Here is a 25,672-nt window from a genome sequence, read left to right as displayed (position 1 = left end):
CAGCTGTCAGGGCTCCTGTACCCCCTCCACCAGTCTGTACAGTACAAATACAGAGGGGGGGGGGGTGAATTAACACTTTAATTCCATTACTGCTGCTGTTGCATGCTCCCCTAAGCAGGCAACTTATGCAACTCTGATGTATACATTTATTTTTCAGAAGCCTCTGAGGTTGTTGTTTTGGAGTGTGTGTGTGTGTGTGTGTGTGTGTGTGTGTGTATCTCTATCCTGGGTACTGTATTGCGGCTGTAGTGTAATGAGGCTTGTACTTCTGCTAAGCTAGGAGTGTAATGAAGCTTGCAGTTCTTGTCACGCCAATTAATTGTTTTTTCATTCACGGCATTCCTCCACTTTTCTTTTTGATGGGCAAATATGAGGAGCACTCCTTTTTTTCTAGAGAAGTGCTTTGCTGTGAACATGATTGTATTCTCTTTAATGTGATTTATTAAAGGCAGATTTTATTTTTTAAATAAACAAACCTGCCGTACTTACCTGCTTTGTGCTCTGTTATTTTGCACAGAGCAGCCCCGATTGTCCTCTTCTCAGGTCCCCCGCCGGTGCTTCTGGCCAAGTGCCCCCATACATAGCAAGCAGCTTGCTGTGGGGGCACCCGAGCAGGCTTACTCCTGAGCCAATGGCTCATGCTACTGTCAATGAGGATGAGGAGAACTGTTGCTCTCGTGCACATCTCTGGATGGTGATGGGGCACAGGTAAGTATTGAGGGGGGGCTGCTGCACACAGGTTTTTTTACTTTCACACATAGAATGCATGAAGGTAAAAAACCTTAACCTAGGGGGCGTGGTCTGGACATGGCCGAGTGAAGTGTGCCCGCTGAGCTCCCGGCCCTCATCAGTCTAGCCCAGCTTATATCTCTCGGATTTCCCCAGATTTTCCCAGCATGTACTCTGCAAAGAAGCAGAAGGGAAAGGATAACAAGAAGATACCCTCACAGCCACAATCTAGTGGTGAAATTCCACAGTTTTTCTCCCTTACACAGGAGGCTGCTCCGGCTGCCAAGATGGCGGACCACGCAACACCTAACCATAAGGGACTACAATGGCAAGACCCCTCTCGACTTCCTCTGCAGCTTCGGTCACATCAGATGCATACTCCGACACCCCAGATGTGTTTCGCTCTGATCCCCAGGGTTCAAACCACCAACCACTTACCCTGAGAGCTGATACCAGACTGAGGGCGCTGTTGCAGGCCGGATATCAAGGCCCGAGGTCGGATATCAAGGCCCTCATCGGCAAACTAGAGGCTACCCACTGCTAAGAAATGGCATCCGTTAAGAAAAATGTTAAAATACTCACGGAGTGGATGGGGACGGGGAGACCTCTCTGGCAGCACTAGAGAGACAGATGGTAGTGGTGGAAACCCACCAGACATCACAGGCAGCCGCAGTAATCACTTAGCAGCTCCATCTGGAAGGACTCAAAGACCGGAGTCGGAGGAACAACCTGAGGTCTCCCAGGGGCAACGGGAGTTGAGGATCTGAGGGTCTCTGAGATCTTCAGGCAGTTCCTTTTTGACCCTTTATGATTCTCATTTGCTCTGACATGCACTGTGAGCTGTAAGGTCTTATATAGACAGGTATGTGGCTTTCCTAATCAAGTCCGATCAGTATAATCAAACACAGCTGGACTCAAATGAAGGTGTGGAACCATCTCAAGGATGATCAGAAGAAATGGGCAGCACCTGAGTTAAATATATGAGTGTCACAGCAAAGAGTCTAAGCCCATGTGGTATTTCAGTTTGTTTTTTTTTTTTTAATCTGCAAAAATGTCAACAATTCTGTGTTTTTCTGTCAATATGCGGTGCTGTGTGTACATTTAATGAGGGAAAAAAATTAACTTAAATGATTTTAGCAAATGGCTGCAATATAACAGAGTGAAAAATTTAAGGGGGTCTGAATACTTTCTATCCCCACTGTATGTTGAATGCCGCTACGTGTTTGTTAAGGGATCCATTGGTAGCACACGTGGGACGGTAGCCACTCTATATGCCCCGAGTAATCACCAAGATAAGTTTATCCACTGCATTTTGGAGTTCACGGAGGGTCAGTAAATTGTGGGTGGGGACTTTAACATACCCCTGTTCCCCTTGGTGGATACCTCCACTGGTCTTTCCTCTGTCTGTCTTGGCATTCATAAACCCATAATGCATGACTTCCATAGAGCCCAACTAGTAGACGCGTGGAAGTTGCACCACTCTGAAGAATGTGACTACACCTTTTATTCTTCTTCTCATAGTGTACTCGAATATTTTTTGGTCCCCCACCCCCCCATAGTCAATTGGAAGCAGTGGGTGACTCGGCCATAGGTACCATCACATGGTCAGACCACGCTCCTATTACTATGCAGTGTATATACTCTACACAACCTCGACCATCAGAACCCGGTTTTTGGAGGTTAAGGTAAAGCCTGTTACAAACCCCTGCAGTACTGACTGATGTTACCAACGAGTTGAAACAGTACTTGCAGGTAAATGACCGCCTGGAATGTGACCCAGGTATCCTTTGGGAACCCCATAAGACGGTCATCACAGGGGTACTGATTAAATATGGTGCACGAATCAAGCGAAAAAGGGAACAACAACTACTTATGCTCCTCAACAAGATACATGAGGTTGAATCCTGGCATAAACAAACACCTACATCTTCACTGGAAAGTAAACTAATATCCCTCCGGCAAATGATAGATTTGCTACATTAAAGGCCAAAGTGGCACTCCAATTCTGCCGGAAGCTCGCCTGTGAATCGGGCAATAAGTGTGGGAAATTATTGGCTAAATCTGTCAGGGATCACCGACTCACTACATATATACCCCAAATTGTAACTCCTTCTTCCGATGTTGACTTGACGCTCTAATGCTGGGTGCACGGTGTGCCAATACTTTTATATTGGCATGGGGCGGAGTCACCAGAGGCTCACCCCTTTTGACATCCTGCCTATTTTGCCCCGGGCTGTGACGTCATAAGGGGCGGGCCTCTGGTGACCCTGCCCCATTCCAATATAAGTAGTGGCACACCATGCACCCAGCATTAGAGCAGGAGAGATCGTTAAGTCAACACCGGAACAACAGAGGGAGAAGACTGGGCTAAAGAGCAAGCACAGCGGAGAAGAACCGGCAGAGGCAGAAGACAGCAGAAAGAGGGAAAAGAACCTGCGAGGGCTAGAAGACATCAGCGGAGAACAGAGAAGACCCGGAGAGGGGAGAAGAACCTGCAGAAGCAGAAGACATCTGCAGAGGACATCGCCAGAAGAGAGAGAAGTCGGAAGAGACCCCGGAGCTGCCTAATAAATTATTTAAAAACCCGAGTACTGTTTTATTTTTGACACTTCAACCCCCCCCCATGTGGAGGGCATGCAGCCTGGTACGGTCCGGGGGGAGGGGGGCTCGCTCGTGCCCACCCCCTCTCCTGACCTACTGGGCTGTGTGCTCGGATAAGGGTCTGGTATGGATTTTTGTGTTTTATTCATTTATTTTTTGCGTGGGGGTTCCCCTTAAAATTCATACTAGACCGAAGGGCCTGGTATGCTCTTAGAGGGGGAACCCATGCCTGGTTGTTGTGTTTTTGTTTTTTTTAAATTTGACGTGGAGTTCCCCTTCAAGATCATCAGAGCACAAGTTGCAGGCCAAAGTCGGATCAGTTAATACGGTGATCCGACTTCAGCCCATTGAATATCACTGAAGTAGGATCAAAGTCGGACCAAAGTAGTGCAGGGACTACTTTTGAAGTCGTACTAATATGAATGGTAGTCATTGGAAATCATGGGGAACGACTTGTCGTGAGACTTTGCAGTCCCAAATTGTGGGACAAGTGTGAAAGGGGTCTCTCTCTTCGGCTCTGAGCTCTTCAGCTGAGTTCTTGTTATGGGGACGATGTGCAGTTTAATATCCAACAATTTGCGATGATTGCATCAGGTGACGGAACATGACTTTTCTAGTAATACTTTGTGTATCGCTACCATCACAGATCTCTCTACCAATTGTTTACAACACTACATGCTGTTTGATGAATAATCACCCATGAATGTTTACTGTTATTGCTGTAACTGAGCTGTCCTCTCCTGAAATTTTAAAATAATTTTCATATTTGGGGGGGAAAAAAACAACCTTTTACAACCACTTTCTTTCATACATATGGTAGAAAAGGGGGGGGGGCTGTAATATCTGCAGGTCAGATCTTTATTTCATGCTGATAACCAATTATCCTAAAGTAAGGCAGCATAGGAATAATGTGTAGGAAAAGCCTCTCTTTTAATAATTTTCCCATTTTCCATGGAGTAGATGAAGGTTAAATGGATATAGTAAGAAATGTATAAACCCTTGTTTTTGAACATTTTTTGCTTTTTCTGTGTGCCATTGAGGGCATATCTCAAACTTCCTGTCCCAGAGATTGGACAGGAAGTGCGAAGAAATGTCTACAAATTGAACGGGTTTTCTGTCTTGACAGTTGTTGGACAGTCATCTACTAGGAAGATGTATCCTTCCTCTAGTTTTGGTGGCAAAGGTAGAGTTATGAGTTCCTCATCACTTTGACTCCCAACAGCAGTCACCAGGACAAATGAAGTAGTAAATCTATCCAGAGGGGACACGGACAGCAATAAAAAAAAAAAAAAAAAACTTGACATTTCTTATCTCTCCCTCACATATCTAGAGTGAAAAAGTTTGGCTATTTATAGCCAGACTTTGCCATGAGAAGGTATACAACATGGAGAGGGATTAGTACTTTCTTTCTTTTTCTTTCTCTTTCTTTCTCTGTCTGGGACACAGCTGGCAGAAAAAAAAACCTGACAGATTACAACCCTCCCTTATTTAGAATGATTAAAAAAAAAAAAGCCTTTTTTCAGATGTGTCCCCCCCCCAGGTCAACCTGAGATTTCAGAGTTGGGGGTAAATGGTTATGGGTCTTCTTTTTTTTTTTTTTTTTTTTTCCTAAAATACACTGATTAAAAAAAAAAAAAAATCCTTCCCAAAATATACCTTGACCTTTTTGACCCTTACTTGACCCAAACGCTAACTCTGACACTGATTTTGATCTAGGTGTTTTTTTTTTTTTTTTTTTTTTCTTTTTTAAATTTGTTCTCTCTGCAAGGAGAGAAAAAGATACAATCTTTCCACTCCATTCACATTGAGAAACACAGGGGCAGGCTTTACAGTGACTTATCACAGTGCCAATCAGAGTCTACCACAGCAATCTGGGTCCCGATCGTTGGTATGGGGCTAGGGGTTCTCAGTTAGACCCCCCCTCTCTGTACTGGGAGCACGCTTTGTGGCACCCTTCCAGCAGAGGGAAATACTGAAATATGCAGTGCCACAGAAAAAAAAATCCCAGTGCAGTGGGGCTGCATATTTTGTGTTACATCAGTGTCAAGGGGGTTAAACAGTTTTTTTTTTCCAATTTCTTTTTAAATTTACATTCAACTATGTAGTGCAAAAGCCTGCATATTTATATTTGCATACAAATTGAAAGGTGTTTAGATTTTACCAAAATCATATGATATAGTATAGGATAAAACATAAAGGAAAATGTTGTATAATGTATGGCTAGCCTTAATGTAGCTAGGAAGCTTTAATTTTCCCTGCACCGTTCTAGGCGGTGCTGGAGGGGTTGGAGCGAATGGACGGGGCTTTCACATCATTTTCCTAAACTCTTGCAGATTGAGCAATGTGCTGTCAATCTAAAGTGCTATGAGTGGAGCTGGTTGTGGCCATTGCTTGGTAAGGCCATCAATGGTGTCAACATCAAAGCAGCTATAGCAGGAGCAAGGGTGACCATGTTTTAAGAGTGCTGTCACCCTACTTAAGGCCCCTTTCACACTGGGGCGGTTTGCAGGCGTTATTGCGCTAAAAATAGCACCTGCAAACCGCCCCTAAACAGCCTCTGCTGTTTGTTCAGTGTGAAAGCCCGAGGGCTTTCACGCTGAAGCGGTGCGCTGGCAGGAGAAGAAAAAATCTCCTGCAAGCCGCATCTTTGGAGCGGTGTATTCACCGCTCCTAAACCGCTCCTGCCCATTGAAATCAAAGGAACAGCGCGGCAATACCGCGGCTATAGCCGCGCTATACAAGGGGTTTTAACCCTTTTTCGGCCGCCAGCGGGGGGTTAAAACCGCACCGCTAGTGGCTGAATACCGCGGTAAAACAGCGCTGTTTTACCGCCGACGCCCCCTACCGCCCCAGTGTGAAAGGGGCCTAAGGGAGTGCCTATCCAGTGGTTTTTCTGGTAGGATCTACTTGACATACAACATGTTCCAAGTGGTGCTTTTAGGAAAATTGTTGAACCCAGTCTTGTTGGTATGATTTAGTTTGACCATAGTTTGGTACTTTTATAGCGCTTATAACAGCTATATTTAATTATGGGCATTGGGATAGACACCAGAAGCTGCACTTGTACCATCAAACCGTACTGAGGTGCTGTAGTGGGCAACCAGCAGACCTTTGATAAGTAACCAATTGGGGATGTGAGTGATGCAGGCAAATAGTATTTATTGCGCTGTTCCGTTTTTAACTCCCATGTAGACAAACAAAATGATGCCAGTATATCATAAACTGTTTAAAATAGAAGCCAGTCCTCCTCCTTTATTTTCATGTCTCTCCGCTTGCTTAATTTTAGCTTCATACACAAAGTATAATTTCGAAACCTATAAATAAAACCCATCTATGACTCGCAAAATAATTTTTAACAATGGCTTTCTCAAGTGCTGGCCTGGCTTAGCCTTAGACAAAATGTGAGCTTCAGGATGTAGAAGCTATACTTTTTTTTTGTTTGTTGTGCAGAACATGCAGGCTTTTAGCTAGCAATTTGCAGTTATGAAGAGGCGGTAATTTATCATTCCTTGAATTACAATCATATGGTTCTGATTTTCGACCGTGCTTTTACTCATAACAATCTGTCAAAGCCAAGCAGAAAAACTTTCATGTGATCTGTGGCTGCATATATTTGTAGTTTAACTTTTTCTCAGGGCTGAATGGGAGGTGTTTACTGGGATTTTCATGTTTATTTTAATCCCTTGATCACGAAAATAGGAGTCGTGTTGATTAACTAAGACTGGGAATTCTGACTACAAATCCATCCATCCTTTCTTCTTCCCTTTTTTTTTTTTTTTGTGCTAACTTTGTTCTTTTTCTAGCTGCCTGGATTTGAGCTTTAAAAAAATCATTTAATCCTGTTATGGAATCATTAAAATCCAAGTGAGCTTCAAATTGGCTAAATGTATTCAAGGTACAGCAAAACGAAAGGTATGCAAAGTCTTAGCGTTCATTTTCTTTATAAAATCAGTCAGTCTGAAAGAAAGCCAGTCCCCTGCCATCATAGTACAGAGAAGAACCCTTGCTCTCTGTGTGAAAGCAGTGGTCTCTCTGCAGAGCTCACCAGCCACCTATCTATGCAGAGCGTTTTACTCTACCTGAAGCATGAGTTTAGCTGATAGCAGAACCAGGGTGGATTTGATTTAAATCGCTAGTAAAAAGGCTTGATTTTTAAATCCACTCGCTTTTTAAATCATAATTTTTAAAGAGCAACGGTCATCTCTGTCCTGCATCGGCTCCTCTTCTGACCCGCTGTTGACTCACTGACAGTCCCATTCACTTTAATGGGATGCTGGTGATGCGGAAGTGACACAACCAGGTGAGGGACGTGGCGGCAGCAGGTGAGTGGATGCCAACTAACAGGCACTGCCATGATGGATCTGAAATGACAGGTGCTCTTTAAATGTAAGGACTAAAACTAGCCATACATTATACAGTTTTCTTGTTCAATTTTCTTTAGACTTACCTTCAACTATGTAGTACAAGGGCCTGCCTGATTGCACACACATAGAAAGTGTTTTTAGGTTTGACCTCATATTATATGGTTTGGTTTTGGAAAATTGTATAATCTATGGCCAGCCTTATTCTTGCTGGTAGTTAGAATCTTTAAAGTGGTTGTAAACCCTTACAGACCACTTTGACCTACAGGTAAGCCTAGATTAAGGCTTACCTGTAGGTCCAAGAAATATCTCCTAAACAAAGACAGGCACCGCTGTCTACGGCGCATGCGCCATAGACAGCAGCACGCAGGCGCACTGAGCATGCCGCTGCTTACGGCGATATGCCATTAGTGGCGGCTCCTGTGCGCATGCACGGGAGTGACATCACTGCGGCTCTGGCCAATCACAGCTCTGGAGCCACGATAGCTGGAAAGAAGATGGACGCTCCGTAGCAGAGGGGACAGCGGTGACATCGCAGGCTCCTGTGTCAGGTAAGTGACACATAATGGGCTATTATGCGATGCATAGTAGCCCATTATGCTTTACCTTTACAGGGAAACAAAGAGGAAGCAAACCAATTAGGGTTTACTTCCTCTTTAATATTTGCAAACAAAATTAAGGCTTCTTATTTAGAATAAGCTGCCAGGTTAGTAAAACGGTGAGATCAGAACCGATTCAATCATGTATTGTAGTGTACATAGATTTTCAAAACAATGGGATAAAGGCATATTCCTGAATTTTGTTTTATCTCATGGTTACTGTGAAATTGTGTGAATGCATTGATGCTGTGCATGTTATCTCAGCTTGCAGAGCTTGGATTCATTGAATGAATTTATTAAAAATCTAAATATTGCAGAATATACAACCTCATGATGCATAACTAAGCTCCATTTCATGCTGAATAAACTTCGTTTTTTATTTTAAGATACAATAATTACCTTTTAGATAGATTTTTACTCCAAAAGCATTTTATTAAAATTAATTTGATATAAAAAAACTGATTAAAAAAAAATCATTGATTTTTATCCACCCTGAGCAGAACTATGAGTCTGATCTTTGCAGAGAGACCACTGATTCCCCTAAGATGGCAAGGTTTCCTTGCGGAAAGACTTTTCTGATTGAGCTGTTAATGCTTTCTAAGGAAAATAAACTGTAAGGCCTCATGCGCATTTCCATTTTTTACTGCAAATGGCCCTCAGAAGAGTGGAGGGAATCCCTGGCTCTCAGAGTAAGAAAGTGGGACCACTTATAAAGCATTGTTCGTTTTATTTTTTTTCCTTTTTCTCTTTTTTTTTTATAGTGGTGTATGAACATCGGTCAAGGCTTGAACGCTCTTTACAGAAAGAAAAGGGTGAACACAAGAAAACGAAAGAAGGTCAGAAATGTCGTTTTTTGTTTTATTTTTCTAAAAGATCAGATGCTGAATGTTATTTGTAAATGTAGGATGCCATTGTTTTTGTCTGCAATCAAGCTTTTTTTTTTTCAGTACACTACAAAGATCAGTAACCCATAGGAAGTAATAAGATGCCATTTGACTGAAGTCATGTCAGTGATGAGATGAATGGTCTCTGATTGGTTGCTATGGGTTATGCTGCCTATGGAATTCTTAAACAAGCCTTGTCACGGTACGCTATTGAAGGGATTACCCAGAGAAAATCAAGCATGATTTGGTGCATGCATAAATTTATTATAGTTTTATTTAATAGAAGAATAAGTAATAGCTGCTTGGTTGGAAGTATGTCATTAAAGCAGACCTAAGCCTGAATATAAATCTCTCTACTGCCCTCCCTTGTCAGTCTCTGTAGAATAGTAAAGCTAAGATTTGCCGTACATGTTACAATAAGACCTTACAATCTCTATACCACCAACTTTAGATCTACCAAAAACTAAGATGAGAAAATACCTAAAATATCCAGTCAAGGCAAGTGCTTGCACTAAATGCTTGTAGGTAGATCTAAAGGAGACTGTTCAATTAAATTGTAACGTGTGGGGGGGAGGGGGGGGGCTTAAAGCTGAACTTTAGTTATGATCTTTATTGCATACTTACATTGCTCCAGTTGGCATCTGCCAATCACTGTAGTAAATGGCACTACTACAGTGATAGCTACAACATTCCATGTCCTGTGCAAGCTTCTTCCCCTGTGCATACAGACCATAGGAGCTCACTCACTGGGCACTGATACCATTCATAGAACACCTTGTGTATTTTTTTTTTTTTTTTTCAGTGACTACATGGCATTCTGATTGGACATGGTTGGAGAATGTCTTGCATTCAATTAAAAAATACAAGGCATTCTGTGAATGGCGGCAGTTCTGAGTCAGCAACACGAGTACCCCCCCATGTGCAGTGGGAAAGCCCAACTGCACAGGATCCAGAAGATTGCAGCCACCACTGTAGTAGCTCAACACTGATTTGTCAGTTTCCTCAGTGGTCTCTGGTATAAGATATGTACACATTCTGCCTGCTGAACCCCCCCACCCCACCCCACCCCTGGCCCTTGGTTCTTTGCTTCTACAATACTTTGAGGTCAAAGGATTTGGGTGCCTGTGTGTGTCCTGTGTGAAACAGAAGTTCTGATTGGCTGCTGCTTGTACCTTGGGGTACCTCCTAGCTCACATAAAACTCACCCATGGCTGCAACTCAGACCCAGAATTTTTGAAAAAGCAGAGCTATAACTTTTTGATGTCCCCTTCAAGGGCAAAGTACTGAAATGATCAGTGTGGGCAGTTTATATAGGACATATATGGCAGGTAAATATTACATGCTGTTGTACCTACCTGTAACATCCTCCCTTTTTTTTTTTTTGAGTACATTACAGGACATAGAGCTCTGATGGGTGAAGACTGGATCCTAGTTTCTGTAATTGGATACTGCAGCATGAGTGGCAAGTCTAGTGTAGCTTTGGTCTCAGGTAGCGCCTTCCTGTTGTTGTTACTCCTGGTATTGCTGCCTGTCCTTTCCTTTTTCCCGCTAGAGCACCAGCGTTTTGAGCTGTAGGGCCCTATGCTAGGCTGACAACTTGTTGATGCCTATGTTGTAGTTGTATTTCCCCTGCCACCACATTTGGTTCCATTTTTCAGTCTCAAGGCTGTCAGGTAGGGGTGTGTGCGGTTGTGCAGGGAAATGTGTTGGAGCATGCACACATGCTGGGGCGTGCACCAGAAGCGGAAGCACAAGCTTCAAGGAGCAGTTTGACAGCTATTTGGGGAGTGGAGATCGCTGTGTATGCAGCAACAACTGCTGTCAAGACAGGTGGACCTCGTGGAGGTACAGGGCAGTGTGTTGTCAGCTCTTTTGGGTCTAAGGGAGTATGTCTGGCTTGTGGAGGGGTTTGTCTGGTTTATGCATGTATCTACCCAGCTGGTTTTGTGACTGCTTACTAGAAATGACTGAGACCTGTGTTCAAACAATGTTTCATAGAAAGCGGGTAGGTAGGAGCACAGATGGGACGCCACCACTGTCCAGTCTGGAGGATGCTAGATGGAGTTCCACTGGTGTTATTTCCCCTAAAGGGCCAGGTATGGTGAGTGGTTCTGATCACCAGAAAATGTCTGGTCTGGTGGCTACTGAAGGGACATATGTTGCAAAGGAGGATTAGGTGTCTGCATTAGCGGGTCTACAAAATAAACTCTCTGGAATGTTCACCTGTTTTTGGTCAGAGTGATAGAAAAGGCAGATGGTCCCCTTCTCCTGTTTCCCCTCTGGTGTTGGAAAGGGAAAGTGGATGTGAGAGAGGCAGAGGATATGGAGTTCGAGGAAGGTCAGATTGATAGACTCCTCATCTTATCTCGTCTAAGGATCCAGAGCCTGTGGAATTCCAGGGTCAGAATGTCTCACAGGCTCAGAAAGCCTTTGTAAGTGCCTTATCACAGATGGTCTGCTCTGATATAGATTTGCCTCTTGATGCTACAGCTTCAGGAGTGTCTTCCCCTGAGTTCCTGGCAGCTGTCTCAAGGCTGCTCCCATTACACCTGTATTTAGAGGAGGTAGTGCAGAATGGACTTGAGCAGCTCTATCCAGTGGAGGATAATTTTACTAGGAGCTGGTGTATGTCCTTTGTGGATGCTACAATTTTTTTGTCTTAAAAACATTCTAACATGTCTGGAAGAGGATGTTCAGGTCTTCACGGATCGGCGAATAAAAGATGGAGACCTTGCTAACGGCATCGTTCTTTTTGGCGGAGGCTGCTATGCACCTGGCTGTGGCAGCTATTGGTATCTGCAAGACTGCCAAGAGCCAGATAAAGCACCTGGTTAAGAGACTCCTGAAGGCTCTGAGGGCCCAGCTATGGTTTTGCCTTGAGCTTTGTTTTTTGTAGTGGATGCCTTAAAACGGAACGAAGCTCTCCTATGCTTTTCTGCCAAGGAAACTGCCATTTTAACCTCTGTTTAAATTTGCAACTGCCATGGTGCTTGCACATGTTATCAGTTATACCAGCCATTTAATGGTTTGACAGAATGGAACTACTTTTTTTGAAACCGGTAAATTAATGGGTTTAGTTCCACTTAAAAGATTCTATTCAGAAGATCTTGTGCCAATCACATGTACAGAGTTCTTTGGCTTATGAGCTGGTCTGCTGAGTTAAACTGCAAAGTTATTGGAGAGCTTCCTGTTCCACGTGGAAGGCCTTTTTGGAACAGATTTAGACACTTCTATCCAGAAGATCTCGGGAGAGGAGTTCTCTTCTCCCTCTTAGAAAAAAGGGTACACTCCCAGCTAGTAGGGCACATGCTGCTTCAATGTCAAGTTCTGATTCTTCTACTCAGACTTGTTCAACACTCAAGTCTTGACCTCTAGGGGGAAGCCTCAGGGTCAATTTTTCAACAAAACCTTGGCTTCTAAATAGGTGGAGACAGATTCTAAGACCAGCTTGCTATAAAAGGGTGTCCCCACTTGCATGTGTGGAGGGAGGAGGTGCTGGCGTTTGCATAAGCATGGAGGAGGAAGTAGTCGATTGGGCTCATGGCTCAGCCTCTGGGCTACAAGTTGGACCCCTGAGAATTTCATCCTCCATGCTTTTATGCATTCAGATATTTTTGCAAAAATCAGGCACTCGATCACCAAAGACTTTGAGGGTTTTACTTGAAGCTCTTTTACGATCCCCTAGCCAGAGGGCAATGTTTGGGCCTGAAAAACTTCATGGCGTCAGTCGACATATAAGATGCCTGGCTGCATGTCCTGATATTTACGCCTCATCAGAGTTTTCGCCACTTTGCTATAGATTGGCCTTGCTGTTTGGTCTGGTCATTGCCCCTTGAGTTGTTATAAATTCTGGGCCTTTTTCATGGTCCAGGGAGTGCCTGTTCTGGGGTATTTGAATGACCTGCTACTCACAGAACAGTTGGTTCTGCAGCTGCAGATTAATGTGGACCTCACAGTTCAGATTTCAGAAAAATTTGGCTGGATCCTCAATCCTCTAACGGTGCTACTACTAATTCAGAGACTGGAATATTTGGGCCTGAGCTGAGGCACGGTTCAGGCAAAAGGTTGTGTGTGTGTGTGTGTGTGTGTGTGTGTGTGTGTGTATTTCCTCCAGAGAAATGTGCTTTATGAGAAGTCTGTTGGCCTTGCCTTGCTCGAGGCAGTCCCTTTTTTTTTTTTCTCAATTTCTTTCCAGGTCTCTGCAGCAGAATGTCCTGTTGGCCTAGAACAGGAGGTCTTGTTCTGATTTGTCATGTCTGTCCCAGTGTTCTGCGGTCACTGGACTGGTAGCTGTCTCGTCTTAGGTTGGAATCAGGGAAACAAATTAGTGGGAAGTGGTGATGACAGATGCCAGCCTGATGTGATGGGCCATCCTTGAGTACAGGGGGCTTGGCCTCCGCAAGATTGCAGACCCTCAATATTCTTGTTAGAGTTATTGAGGGCCAGGTAGGAGTTTTCTAGGAATATTTATCATGCAACCTGGAAATCTGATTATATAATAAATATATATTGGGGATCGACCGATTATTTATTTATTTATTTATTTATTTTTTAATCGGCGGCCAATATTCAAAAAAAAAAAAAAAAGTGAAGTATCAGTATCGGGCACAAACGTACCCGATATTTCTAAGGGGTTTTACCGGGGTGATGCATGCCGTTCTTTAGGGCGGACAATCGGCTTTATTGTAATAACAGCAGCCTCTCAGCTGTTATTACAAGCAGCAGGTGGAGACATCTGCTGTCTTCTGCCGCTCGCCCGGGCTCTCCCATCCCACCGGGAGGCTCAAGCAACCAGTCGGCATGTCCGCCGGCTGGCCAAAGATCCGAACAAAGTCGATGTTTGGGGTCTTATGGACCCCTGATCCCTCCATAAAGAGTACATGTCACTGCCTATTATGGTCACAAGGGATGTTTACATTAACATCCCTTGTGACAGCAATAACTGATTAAAAAAGTACATTTTTTCTTTTCTTTAATGTACAGAATATCGGTAGACAATATCTGCCTGAGAGGTGGCTGAAATGTCAGTATTGGCACGAAAAAAAATTATTATATTCTCTTATCTCTATCTGTGGGATCTTAACTTGATATTGTCAGTCTTCAAGAAACCACCGTTTGAGGCAATTGGGGACCTTCGGTTAGTGCTACTATCTCAGAAAATTGTTTTTCTGGTTGCTTTTACCTCAGGAAGAAGGGTATCGGAATTGGCAGATCTTTCCTGTAGGGATCCGTTTCTGGTAATGATAGGTGATTTTGTCCTCATTTGTCTCTTTTGCCAAAGGTAGTGTCAACTTTTCATGTTAATCAAGACATTGGGATTTATTTACTAAAGCTGGAGAGTGCAACATCAGGCTCACTTCTGCATAAAAACCAATCAGATTCCAGGTTTTATTGCCAAAGCTTTAATTGAACGAGCTGAGGTTGGAAGCTGATTGGCTACTGTGCACCAGATTCGGAGTGCACCAGTTTTAGTAAATCCATCCCTTTGTCTTGTCACTTCCCCCCCCCCCTTTACATGTTGGTCGTAGTGCTGGTTATAAAGATGTATTTGAAAATGATTGGTGAGGTTAGGCACTCCAGGTTCACTATCCTTCTGGAAGGACCAAAGAAGGGTCAGTCAGTTACTTCCCTATTTCCAGTTGGATACGACAGCTAATTTTCCAAGCCTCCAGCTTTAAGGGAAGATATCCACCATTTTGAGTGAGGACTCACTCTACTAGGAGTATAGGGGGCTCTTAAACCCTCCATCAGGCCTCAATGGAACAAGTATACAAAGCTACAATCTGGTCATCTATTCACATCTTTTATAAGGTGGATGTAAGTGCCACTGAAGATGCTGTGTTTGATCGCAGTACCTTGTGGGCTGCTGTGTAACATTTTGGGACTGGTGGTGGCTGTGTCTCCCTCCCCTTGTAAGCAGCGCTCCCGGGTAGTTATATATATTAAGTCTGCTCTGTGTGTCGTAGTGTATGGGGGACAAAAAAATGATCTATTTTTGTACTTTCCAGTAAAATCCATTTCTTGAAGTAAATCATGGGACACAAATGTCCCTCTCCTCTCTATTGGTGTATTGCTTGCTACAGAACTGATGCTCTACCTGGGAGGTGAGGTTATTTAATGGAGGACTTCCTGTCTGTTTGCCAATATCCATTCACCTGTAGGTGGCACATAACCAGGGGCGTACCTACAGCATTTGGCAGCTATATCTGGCAAACCCCCCCCTCCCCACAGGTGGGCAGGCAGCGAACGTCAACGTCATGTGATGTTGGGGTAGTATACTAGCAGGTAAGGTGATATAGTGCCAGGTTAGGGTGGTGTATAGAGCCAGGTTAGGTCTGCATGTAGTGACCGTGCACTGGTCAGTCACTTACAGCATGTCAGGTGATGAAGATTCCTGGGCTGCTGTGGTCTCCTCCTATTGCTTCTGTCTGAGGGGAGGAGTCTGTAGGAGCGGGCAGCCACACCCTGACCTTGCCCACCAACTGCCTCGGGAGATCGTGAACATCCCCAAGGGACAACTTGATGAGATGACTGCTGGGCTCTGTGCTGATCCGATCAACTTTTTACACAGCTGTGATGACAGGAAAAGTGCCGGGGGTCCCACATGCACCCGGGGTCCCTGGGCAGTGCCTTATACCCCCCCAATATGTGTCACCTGGGGCGGAACGCAACTCTCCCCCCCCCCCACACCCCACCCGGTACACCACTGCGCATAACCCAGGTAGTTATGTTTATTAAGCCTGCTCTTGTCACTTGATGTATTCCAAGAAATGGATTTTACAGGTAAGTACAAAAATCCAGTTATCACATGCCATCTCCTATTCCCTATGATGATCACTTTTATAGAACAGCAACCTGCTGCTGAAGCCTCATCCCCCACCCCCCCACCCCCTAGCAAAATCTGTCTTTGACTCTTTTTTTAAACCCTTTTGAGTCCAATATCAGTTTATTTCTCAACACACTGAGCCTTGATGAAAGTGCCCTTCAAAATGCATAAATTTAGGCTTAAGGTTTTTTTTCATGTTGAAATAAACAGTTGACTCTGACACATTTTTTGTGGGGCTCCTTCTCTCTTGAACTCACTTTTTTAATATCCGTTTACCTATTCCATTTGCCACCTTTGTCAATCTAAACTATACAGTTTTTGACAGAATCTCTCCAATGAAAGACAAAAAGAAATCAAAAACGGATGGATTTCAATCATCTCCTACTATGTCTAAAATTGTTAAGGAAAAAGTGTTGGCTCTACATAGACTTTGGGCTCCATTCACACTAGGCTTAAAAAAATTACTCTAGTTCCCCTGGCAGAAAAAAAAAAAAACGCTCATATAGAGCATTTTTGGAGAGTTTTTTGCAGTTTTTTTTTTTTTTTTTTCCTGCTAGAAGGCTCCAATCAAACTCAAACAAGGTTTATTTTTTTTTTTTCTTGCCTCTAAACATTGAGCTTAAAATATGCCTGCGATTGTCCTAATGTGCATGGACACATGGGATAACATTGAGCTGCTTCTACGGTTTTGCACAGAGCAGCCCCAATCTGCCTCTTCTGGGTTCCCCCGCTGGTGCTCCTGGCTCTTCCACTTCTTTGTGTGCCACCACAGGAAGCAGCTATGTATAGATCTATAGACATGGGGGGGGGGTCAGTCTCTGGGCTCCCCAGTCTAAGGCTTGATTCACGGAATGCATGCAAAATCGCCAGAGTTCATGACATGCAGAAAAACGCACTGCTCTTTACAAGACACGCAGGGATGTCATTATTCTTAATGGTACCCCCACACATTGGCAAACGTGGTGCATTTTCCGTGCAGTGCAATTAGAGAAAAAAAAAAAGATAATGGAATTCTTTCCCTGGGCTTCTGTGGGGAGCCAACTGAAATTAATTTGGGGTGTGTGTGTATGTGTGTATGTATATATGTATGTGTGTATATACTGTGTGTGTGTGTGTATGTGTGTATATGTATATGTGTGTATATATATATATATATATATATATATATATATATATATATATATATATATATATATATATATATATATATATAAAATATGTATGTGTGTACAGTGGGGACGGAAAGTTTTCAGACCCCCTTTAAATTTTTCACTCTTTTACTTAATTAAATATTTAACTCAGGTGCTGTCCATTTCTTTTGATCATCCTTGAGATGGTTCTGCACCTTCATTTGAGTCCAGCTGTGTTTGATTATACTGATTGGTCTTTATTAGGAAAGCCACACAACTGTCTATATAAGGCCTTACAGCTCACAGTGCATGTCAGAGCAAATGAGAATCATGAAGTCAAAGGAACTGCCTGAAGAGCTCAGAGACAGAATTGTGGCAAGGCCAAGGTTACAAAAAATTTCTGCTGCACTTAACGTTCCTAAGAGCACAGTGGCCTCCATAATCCTTAAACGGAAGACGTTTGGGACGACCAGAACCCTTCCTAGAGCTGGCCGTCCAGCCAAACTGAGCTATCGGGGGAGAAGTCTTGGTGAGAGAGGTAAAGAAGAACCCAAAGATCACTGTGGCTGATCTCCAGAGATACAGTCCGGAAATGGGAGGAAGTTGTAGAAAATCAACCATCACTGCAGCCCTCCACCAGTCGGGGCTTTATGGCAGAGTGGCCCGACGGAAGCCTCTCCTCAGTGCAAGACACATGAAAGCCTGCATGGAGTTTGCTAAAAAAACACCTGAAGGACTCCAAGATGGTGAGAAATAATATTCTCTGGTCTGATGAGACCAAGAGAGAACTTTTTGGCCTTAATTTTAAGTGGTATGTGTGGAGAAAACCAGGCACTCCTCATCACCTGTCAAATACAGTCCCAACAGTGAAGCATGGTGGTGGCATCATCATGCTGTGGGGGTGTTTTTCAGCTGCAGGGACAGGACGACTGGTTGCAATCGAGGGAAAGATGAATGCGGCCAAGTACAGGGATATCCTGGACGAAAACCTTCTCCAGAGTGCTCCGTACCTCAGACTGGGCCGAAGGCTTACCTTCCAACAAGACAATGACCCTAAGCACACAGCTAAAATAATGGAGTGGTTTCACAACAACTCCGTGACTGTTCTTGAATGGGCCAGCCAGAGCCCTGACTTAAACCCAATTGAGCATCTCTGGAGAGACCTAAAAATGGCTGTCCACCAACGTTTACCATCCAACCTGACAGAACTGGAGAGGATCTGCAAGGAGGAATGGCAGAGGATCCCCAAATCCAGGTGTGAAAAACTTGTTGCATCTTTCCCAAAAAGACTTATGGCTGTATTAGATCAAAAGGGTGCTTCTACTAAATACTGAGCAAAGGGTCTGAATACTTAGGACCATGTGATATTTAAGTTTTTTTCTTTTTTAATAAATCTGCAGAAATGTCAACAATTCTGTGTTTTTCTGTCAATATGGGGTGCTGTGTGTACATTAATGATTTAAAAAATGAACTTAAATGATTTTAGCAAATGGCTGCAATATAATAAAGTGAAAAAAAATTTCTCTGCCAAGATGCCGCAGGACCCCGGTTGAGAAACGCTGGCCTAGACTATGGTCATATGACTAGCAGTGAAGAGAACCTGAAGCACCAAAGGGAGTCCATTTCAGCCCTCCTGACACTTCTTTTTTTTTTTTTTTTTTCTCTGAAGGAAAATCCCACATTTTTGGGTTGTCCAGAGCAGGAATTGAGGGGGAAACTTTCCAATAGGGACACCTAGTTCTGGTGACAACCAGGGATTTCCTCACTTCAGAGGGATATTCTCTAACTTCCTGTTTTTAGCTATGGGGCAGGAGTGGAGGGAAATCTTCCCAGTGGGACACAGACGAAAAATACCTAACCGCGTTTTATAACCCTCCCTTACACTATCCAAAATGGTGATGGTTTGCCTTTCAGTTCTACCCTAACATTTGAGACTGGGTCCACTTCAAATATTATTTAATCTTGCTTGTCATTTAATTACTATTTTATATCTTGAGCTGTCACACTGTTCAGATATGTCTTGCATGGGTAAGGGTCACAGGGATTCTTTTGTACGTCATTTGTTTTATCTGGAACTTTGGAGAAACAAGTCTTGATCTTTTCTGTGTTTTTGTTGAAATCCTTTCAAGAAAATAAATAAGCGTGATGTCTCTTCCTGTTTGTACAGATTATTTAGTCTATAAACTGGAGGCACAGGAGGCCCTGAACAAAGAGAAGGTAAGTTCTTCCCACAGAGGGGCTTTCTAGCAGCTGCAGAAAATGCTGGTATGTTTTGGCAGATAAAATGCATGTGTTTCTGAAAGCATAGATTGTCTGTCTAATTTTATTCCACCTCTCCAAGGGTGTAACTGTCTGGGTAGCACATCTTTGTCTGGAGAAAGATCATCAAGGCTACATGCCAAGGGAAATCATTCTATAGTGGTAGCCACTTACTGACGCTGTTGCTGATTTCTTACCTGCTTCTGTTCTGCAGAAAGTGGGGATTGACTAAGCCAATGCATCTCCTGAAAATGATTGCCAAGACAGAGGGTCTGACTGTCAAGGAACCCCGTCGCACTCTGCTTGAGTGCTTCCGTCAGTACACTGCTACCTTCAGATATAAGCTATTACAGCCAAACGTACAGCACTAGCCGACACTAGCTTGTAGGCACATGCAATGTTTATTTGAACAAACTCACACAAATCTACAAATATAAACACCAGGAGGACCCCCCCTTCTTATATTACCCTAGCAATACAGACTGTAACCAGAAGCAGAATTAGCTAATTAGTCTCTTAAAGCAGCCAAGGTGACTCCATGCCCACCTGGCCATTGTTGTGATTAATCAGGATTTCACTACAGGTCAGACTTGTCACCGAGCTTCACACAGTAGCATAACACAGGACACCTTCACACAATAGCAGACGCCCCAGTAGTAGATGGACTGTCTCCTACTTTGTAAAGTGGCCAATGTGATCAGCTCTTTCAATTAACATGTATAGTTCAGAATCCAACAAACCAGGAATAGTCTTTGTATATTTCCAGGGAGATAGAGTGAATAAATAAATACTGTTCCAGTTTAAGTAATCCAAGCCATGTTCTCAATGTCGATTTAAATAGCTGTCTATTTTTTTGGTCCTCCTGTACCCCTAATAGACACAGGGTGACTTAGACATAGAAGGTGCATGGGGAGTTGAAGCAAGGGTTTCCCAACCTCCAAGGGATTCTGGGTTCAACTCGCCCCTCGCCCCAAAGTGACTCCCATCACATCTCTCCCCATTTGACAGCAGATTAACACAGGAGGAGACCCCAGACGGGTTGACTCCGAAGTTAGTCCGTAGTTCCAGTCCCCCAATGCCCATAGCCACACAGTACCCTAAACAAATTGTCTCAAACAGATCATTACTCACCCAGCCAACCTCTGCCTCTCTCCTATAATGTACCCACTGCTGAGGGAAAATGCATACTGACCTTTCTCCCTGGAGTCCTTTCGACCACTGAAGAGAAGACCGGGTGGTGGGCTCTCCGTAATGCTGTAGAGGATATGGGCTGACTGCCCAGCATCGCTGGGGTATACATGTGGAGACTGCAGTCCCATCCACTTCCACAGAAAATCCACCTTTTTGTTGAGTGCAGAGGCCAGCAGCGCTCTGTCCTGTTGCCGGCGGTTCAGCTGGGCATAGGAGCGTCCCTCCATCAGTTTGTCGCTGGGGAGGGAGGCTGACTGCCCTGGCTCCCTGGAACTCCGCAGTTGGTGCTGGGCAGAGGTTGGTAGCACTCTGCTGCCAGCACTAATGGTGGGTTTTTGTCAGTGGAGACCACAAGCCCATTCACCAACACCAGCTCAAGCTGCAATTTCTACCTGGAGCTCCTGCGGAGTAAAATGTTGTGCACAGAGGCCAGTAGTGTTCCGCTCTGTTAGCGCTTCAGCGTTAACATCATCATCCATTCTGGCTAACTCTTGGGGAGGGAAGACAACCACATCCCCCTCCCTTCTCCCCCTGGATCCTGATCTGCTCGGGAGTGACTGCCACCTCACCCTGGGCCTCGAACTGAAGCAGGTGTGGGGCAGAGGTCTTGGACCCTCTGTCCAGTTGGCAGTGCTTTAGCTGTGTTGGTATTGTCATTCTGGGGCGGCGTCTGCTGCTGGGATGCCCTTTCTCTGGTACGGTCTCCCAGGTGCGCGAATCCTTGTTGGGGAGGGGGAATGGCTGCTTCCCCTCCGTGCATCTCTGAAATCCTCTGGGGAAGAACCAGCACCTTCTCGCCTCAGGCCTCCGAAACTGCCACGGGTGTGGAGCAGGGGTCTGCAGTACTGTCCTGCTTTCAGCACTTCTGCTGGGGGTTCGCTAGGTGGTTCCTCCTCTACAGAAAAGTCTAATACATCCCCAGGGTCTGGAATTGCTGAAAGTCCAGAGAATGGGCTGGTGGCCCTTGGGCCCAGTGCCAACACTTTGGCAGGTGATTCATCATCCATAACATCCTCTGATGAAAATTCAACTGGCCATTGTTGTGACTAATCAGGATTTCACTACAGGTCAGATTTGTTGTCACCGAGCTTCACACAGTAAATTACACATTATTAGTATAAACACAGGACACCTTCGCACAATAGCAGGAGCTCCCAGTAGCAGACGGACCGTCTGCTACATTGTACAGAGGCCAATGTGATCCGCTCTTTCAATTAACGTGTAGTTCAGAATCAAACAAACCCAGGATAGTCTTTGTAAATTTCCTGGGCGATATAGTGGATAAATATTACTGTTCCAAGTAATCCAAGCCACATTCTCAATGTCCATTAAATAGCTGTCCATTTTCTTGGTCTCTCTGTGCCCCTAATAGACACAGGGTGGCTTAGACATAGGAGGTGCGTGGGGAGCTGAAGCAAGGGTTTCCTAACCTCTCTAAGGGATTCTGGGTTCCATCAGCCCCCCGCCCAAATTGACTCCCGTCACACTGACTGTTAAAAATCATGGGCAAGTCCCAGTGTTCTGTTACATTTCCCCAGCCTGGAACCCCATTAGATATGTAGCATGCTTTCCTAGATCACCAAATAAAAGTAAAACTTGTGTTTGACTGTATACACATCACAAATAATTTTGATGCAATGAACCATTAATTGAATAGCACAAACCATAAATGCAATGGTTTTCCTCCGTGCATTTGCTGTCAACTTTAGGTTTGATGGCCGTAAATAAGTAGAAGCCCAAATCGACTGTTGGGGAGACAGGGAAAATCCAATGCGTTTCAACAGATGAAGTAAGGGCCTTCAGGGAAAAATGGGCTAAGGACTTCTAGATGAACTCAAACAAAGGAGATCATAATGCAGCAAGTAAGAGGAAACTAAGACACCAAAGCAGCGTCATAAAAGCCAAAGCGTGTCTGAAAAAATGCCTCCCACAAAGGGAGTCGGAGCAGTCTTGAGGAACAAACCAACACGGTTCTATTGCTTTGAGATTTATGAGTTAAATCTTGCAGTGCATAAATTCTTTCAAAGGCCCGAATCGCCTAACAAAATGGCCACTAATGTTGAGATAGGGTTCATCCGCAGATGATGCCATAAAACCATGCCATGTTTAAAGGTAGATATACCCAATGTATAGGATCTGGCAATCAGCAGCCAAACCTACTGGATGTCATGGGTGGAGCAATTTCCTGTGTCTTCAGAATGAAGCTTCTACCTTTTTAAACATGGGATGGTTTTATGGTATCATAAATCCTGTCACCATTAGTGGCCATTTGTTAGGTGGTTAGGGTCTTTGAATGAAATTTTGCACTGCAAGATTTAACTCCTGAATCTCAAAGCAATAGATCCGTGTTGGTTTGTCTCTCAAGACTGCTCCAGCCCCCCTTGTGGGAGGCATTTTTTCGGACATAGCGGGGGGGGGGGGGGTGTTGGGTTTCATGTGGACATGGTTTATCTCCATCTTGCTTTGGCTTTTATGACACTGCTTTGGCTTCTTAGTTTCCTCTTACTTGCTGCATTATGATCTCCTTTGTTGGAAACGCGCAACACATGAGATTGTTTGTGTTCATCTGGAAGTCCTTAACCCATTTTTCCCTGAAGACCCTTACTAAATCTGTTGAAACTCATTGAATTTCCCCTGTCTCTCCGACAGTCGATTTGGGCCTCTTCCAGCCGTCTGTCTTTGGACTGCTTTCTCACATCATGCGTTTGTTTGTTTTATCCACTTTTTTTATTTTTCGTATTTATTTCTTTTTATAAATTTTCGACTTTTCTGAGTGTTCATGGTCCTCTAAAGCAGTGTTAATTTTGGCAGCAAATTTCGATTTAGTTTTAGTCTTAGGACTAAAATGGCATTTTAGTTTTAGTCCCATTTTCGTCTTCTGCAATTGTTTTAGTTTGTCATATTTAGTTGACTAAATCTCTAGTACATTTTAGTTGACTAAAATGTCCTACGTTTTTTAGGTGACTAAAATCTCCAGTGCATTTTAGTCAACTAAAACTCACTTTTAGTCATCTAAAATCTAATGGGTGTAGTTAAATTGCAATGCTTTATTTAACATTTCTCTACAATTTCCAAACTCATTATATAATGCTGGAGTGAAAAATCGAAGATGTTGTTTTTTATAGTACTGAGGTATAAACATGCACTACAGACCAGTGTTAATTTTGAAGTCAAATTTCAATTTAGTTTTACTCTTAGTCTTTTGACTAAAATGCCATTTTAGTTTTAGTCGTATTTTAGTCATCTCAATTGTTTTCGTTTTAGTCGACTAAAATAGTATTCATTTAGTCGACTAAAATGTTTTAGTGATTTTTAGTCGACAAAATTAACACTGCTCTAAAGTCCCACTCTTTGAGGAACCTTGTTTTTACATATTGTATTGGGGATGTGGACCTGAACCGCCTTTCTTCCAACTAGTTAGCATAACATTTTTTGTAAATAGGTAGAAGAGATGGAGGTGAAAAGCAACTGATAAGTGTATGTAAGAGTTTAGGAATAGTTTCATCCAGTGATTGGATTGGCCAAATTTAGTGCATTGCAATGCTGGGAATGCCTATAGATCTCTAGTAAACCCATGATACAGTGTAAGAATGAGAATTCAATGACATCTTGTTTCTGCAGCTGCAGAGGATAAGTTTGAATTATTTAACATATATACGTCTTGCAGGGGGATGCCTATTTGACATTATGGCCTGTAGAGACTACAGGGAGAAGCTGCAAGTCAATTGTATAGACCACTGGTCTCCAAACTGCAGCCCAGGGGCCGGATGCAGCCCTTTGCTTGCTTTTATCCGGAGACGTAGCTCCTGTTTTGACAGTAGGGGCACTATTACTCCCACTGATGCAAATGATGGGGCGCCATTTCTCCCACTGACACGAATGATGGAGCGCTATTCCTCCCCACTGACACGGACAATGGGGCGCTATTCCTCCCCACTGATGCCAAGACATTTTCTTCTCCCGCCAGCCACAGTCTGGCCCCCCCCTAAAGTTTTGAGGGACTATAAACTGGCCCTTTGTTTATAAAGTTTGGCGACCCCAGTGTAGACAGTATTGTAGTGTCCTGTCCTGGGCTACAGAATACATTCCCCTCCTTAATTTCAAGATATAGGAGGAAAGTCTACTGTTTAAGAGATTAGACATAGGAAAAGGAGAGGGGTATCGAATGTGCTCCATCCCCAACCCCCCGCCGTCTTACTCAGACATACTGTTGACTCTAAAAAAAACTTTTCTCCCTAACCGTGTGTGTGTTTATCCCCCCCCCCTTTTCAGGGTTGTCCACAGTTCACATACTCTCCTACCCAGTGCATCCAGCATTGACCTGTTGAGAGCTGCTGTCACATGCCTTGTTCCGCACTGCCTCTTTCTGGCCTGCCATCCTTTGGTCACTGTAGATGAAAAATGAAGCATCCTGGGATATGTGACATACTTACCCCTGGAGGCTTCAGAGCAGTGAAGATGTCAGGCATATCTAGGCAAGGATGGCAGCTTGGGATGGGGACAGCAGACACAAATTAATTGCTTTTTTTTTTTTTTATTGTGCAGGGTGGGGATGCCCAAAGCATCCAAGGGGTGAAGGTCTGCTTTAAATTGCCTAATTTCTCTTAATGTGTCCTTTTTTTTATGATTGAACCAAGCCTTGTATAATGAATGTTTTGATCTTTCCATCTTTTGTTTTACAGCAAGATTCTATGAATCGCTATGGGGCCCTAAGCTCACAGCATAAGATTCTTAAGGTAATCAACATACAGCATGTGCTTTAAGTTCATGTCGATGGAAACAGCCAATTTATCATGATGTCTTTTGTAAGCTTCTTGTGTGGGTGGTGGATGTATGCAAAACCACCAGAGTTTAATGTCCTTTATCCATAAAATATAACACCTGTAAAGGAACATAACCTTTAGAATTCACCATAAATGTGCACAATATTGGATTATGTAAACTTTACATTATTTGCATAGTTACATAGTAGGTGAGGTTGAAAAAAGACACACGTCCATCAAGTCCAACATGTGTGTGTGATTATATGTCAGTATTACATTGTATATTCCTGTATGTTGCGGTCGTTCAGGTGCTTATCTAATAGTTTTTT

At 43.7% G+C, this 25,672-nt stretch overlaps 1 protein-coding gene across 7 annotated transcripts in view; it reads left to right on the top strand.

Moving 5' to 3' along the window:
* LOC141111009 (uncharacterized) overlaps positions 1-25,672 on the top strand; it is a 201,888-nt gene that overhangs the window by 42,356 nt on the left and 133,860 nt on the right. For 5 of the 7 annotated variants that reach the window (XM_073602902.1, XM_073602900.1, XM_073602898.1 and 2 more), the window contains exons 2-4: positions 9,052-9,126; positions 19,298-19,347; positions 25,263-25,316. In XM_073602902.1, coding sequence (XP_073459003.1) covers positions 9,052-9,126; positions 19,298-19,347; positions 25,263-25,316 — 179 coding nt within the window. The remainder of the gene's footprint in view (positions 1-9,051; positions 9,127-19,297; positions 19,348-25,262; positions 25,317-25,672) is intronic. The other 2 variants (XM_073602903.1, XM_073602904.1) reach the window with 2 other exon arrangements.

The sequence above is a fragment of the Aquarana catesbeiana genome, linkage group LG10, assembly GCF_042186555.1.
Source record: "Aquarana catesbeiana isolate 2022-GZ linkage group LG10, ASM4218655v1, whole genome shotgun sequence".
NCBI lineage: Eukaryota > Metazoa > Chordata > Amphibia > Anura > Ranidae > Aquarana > Aquarana catesbeiana.
Note: the sequence above shows the minus strand (reverse complement) of the source record. Positions and strands in the feature narration are given on the sequence as shown.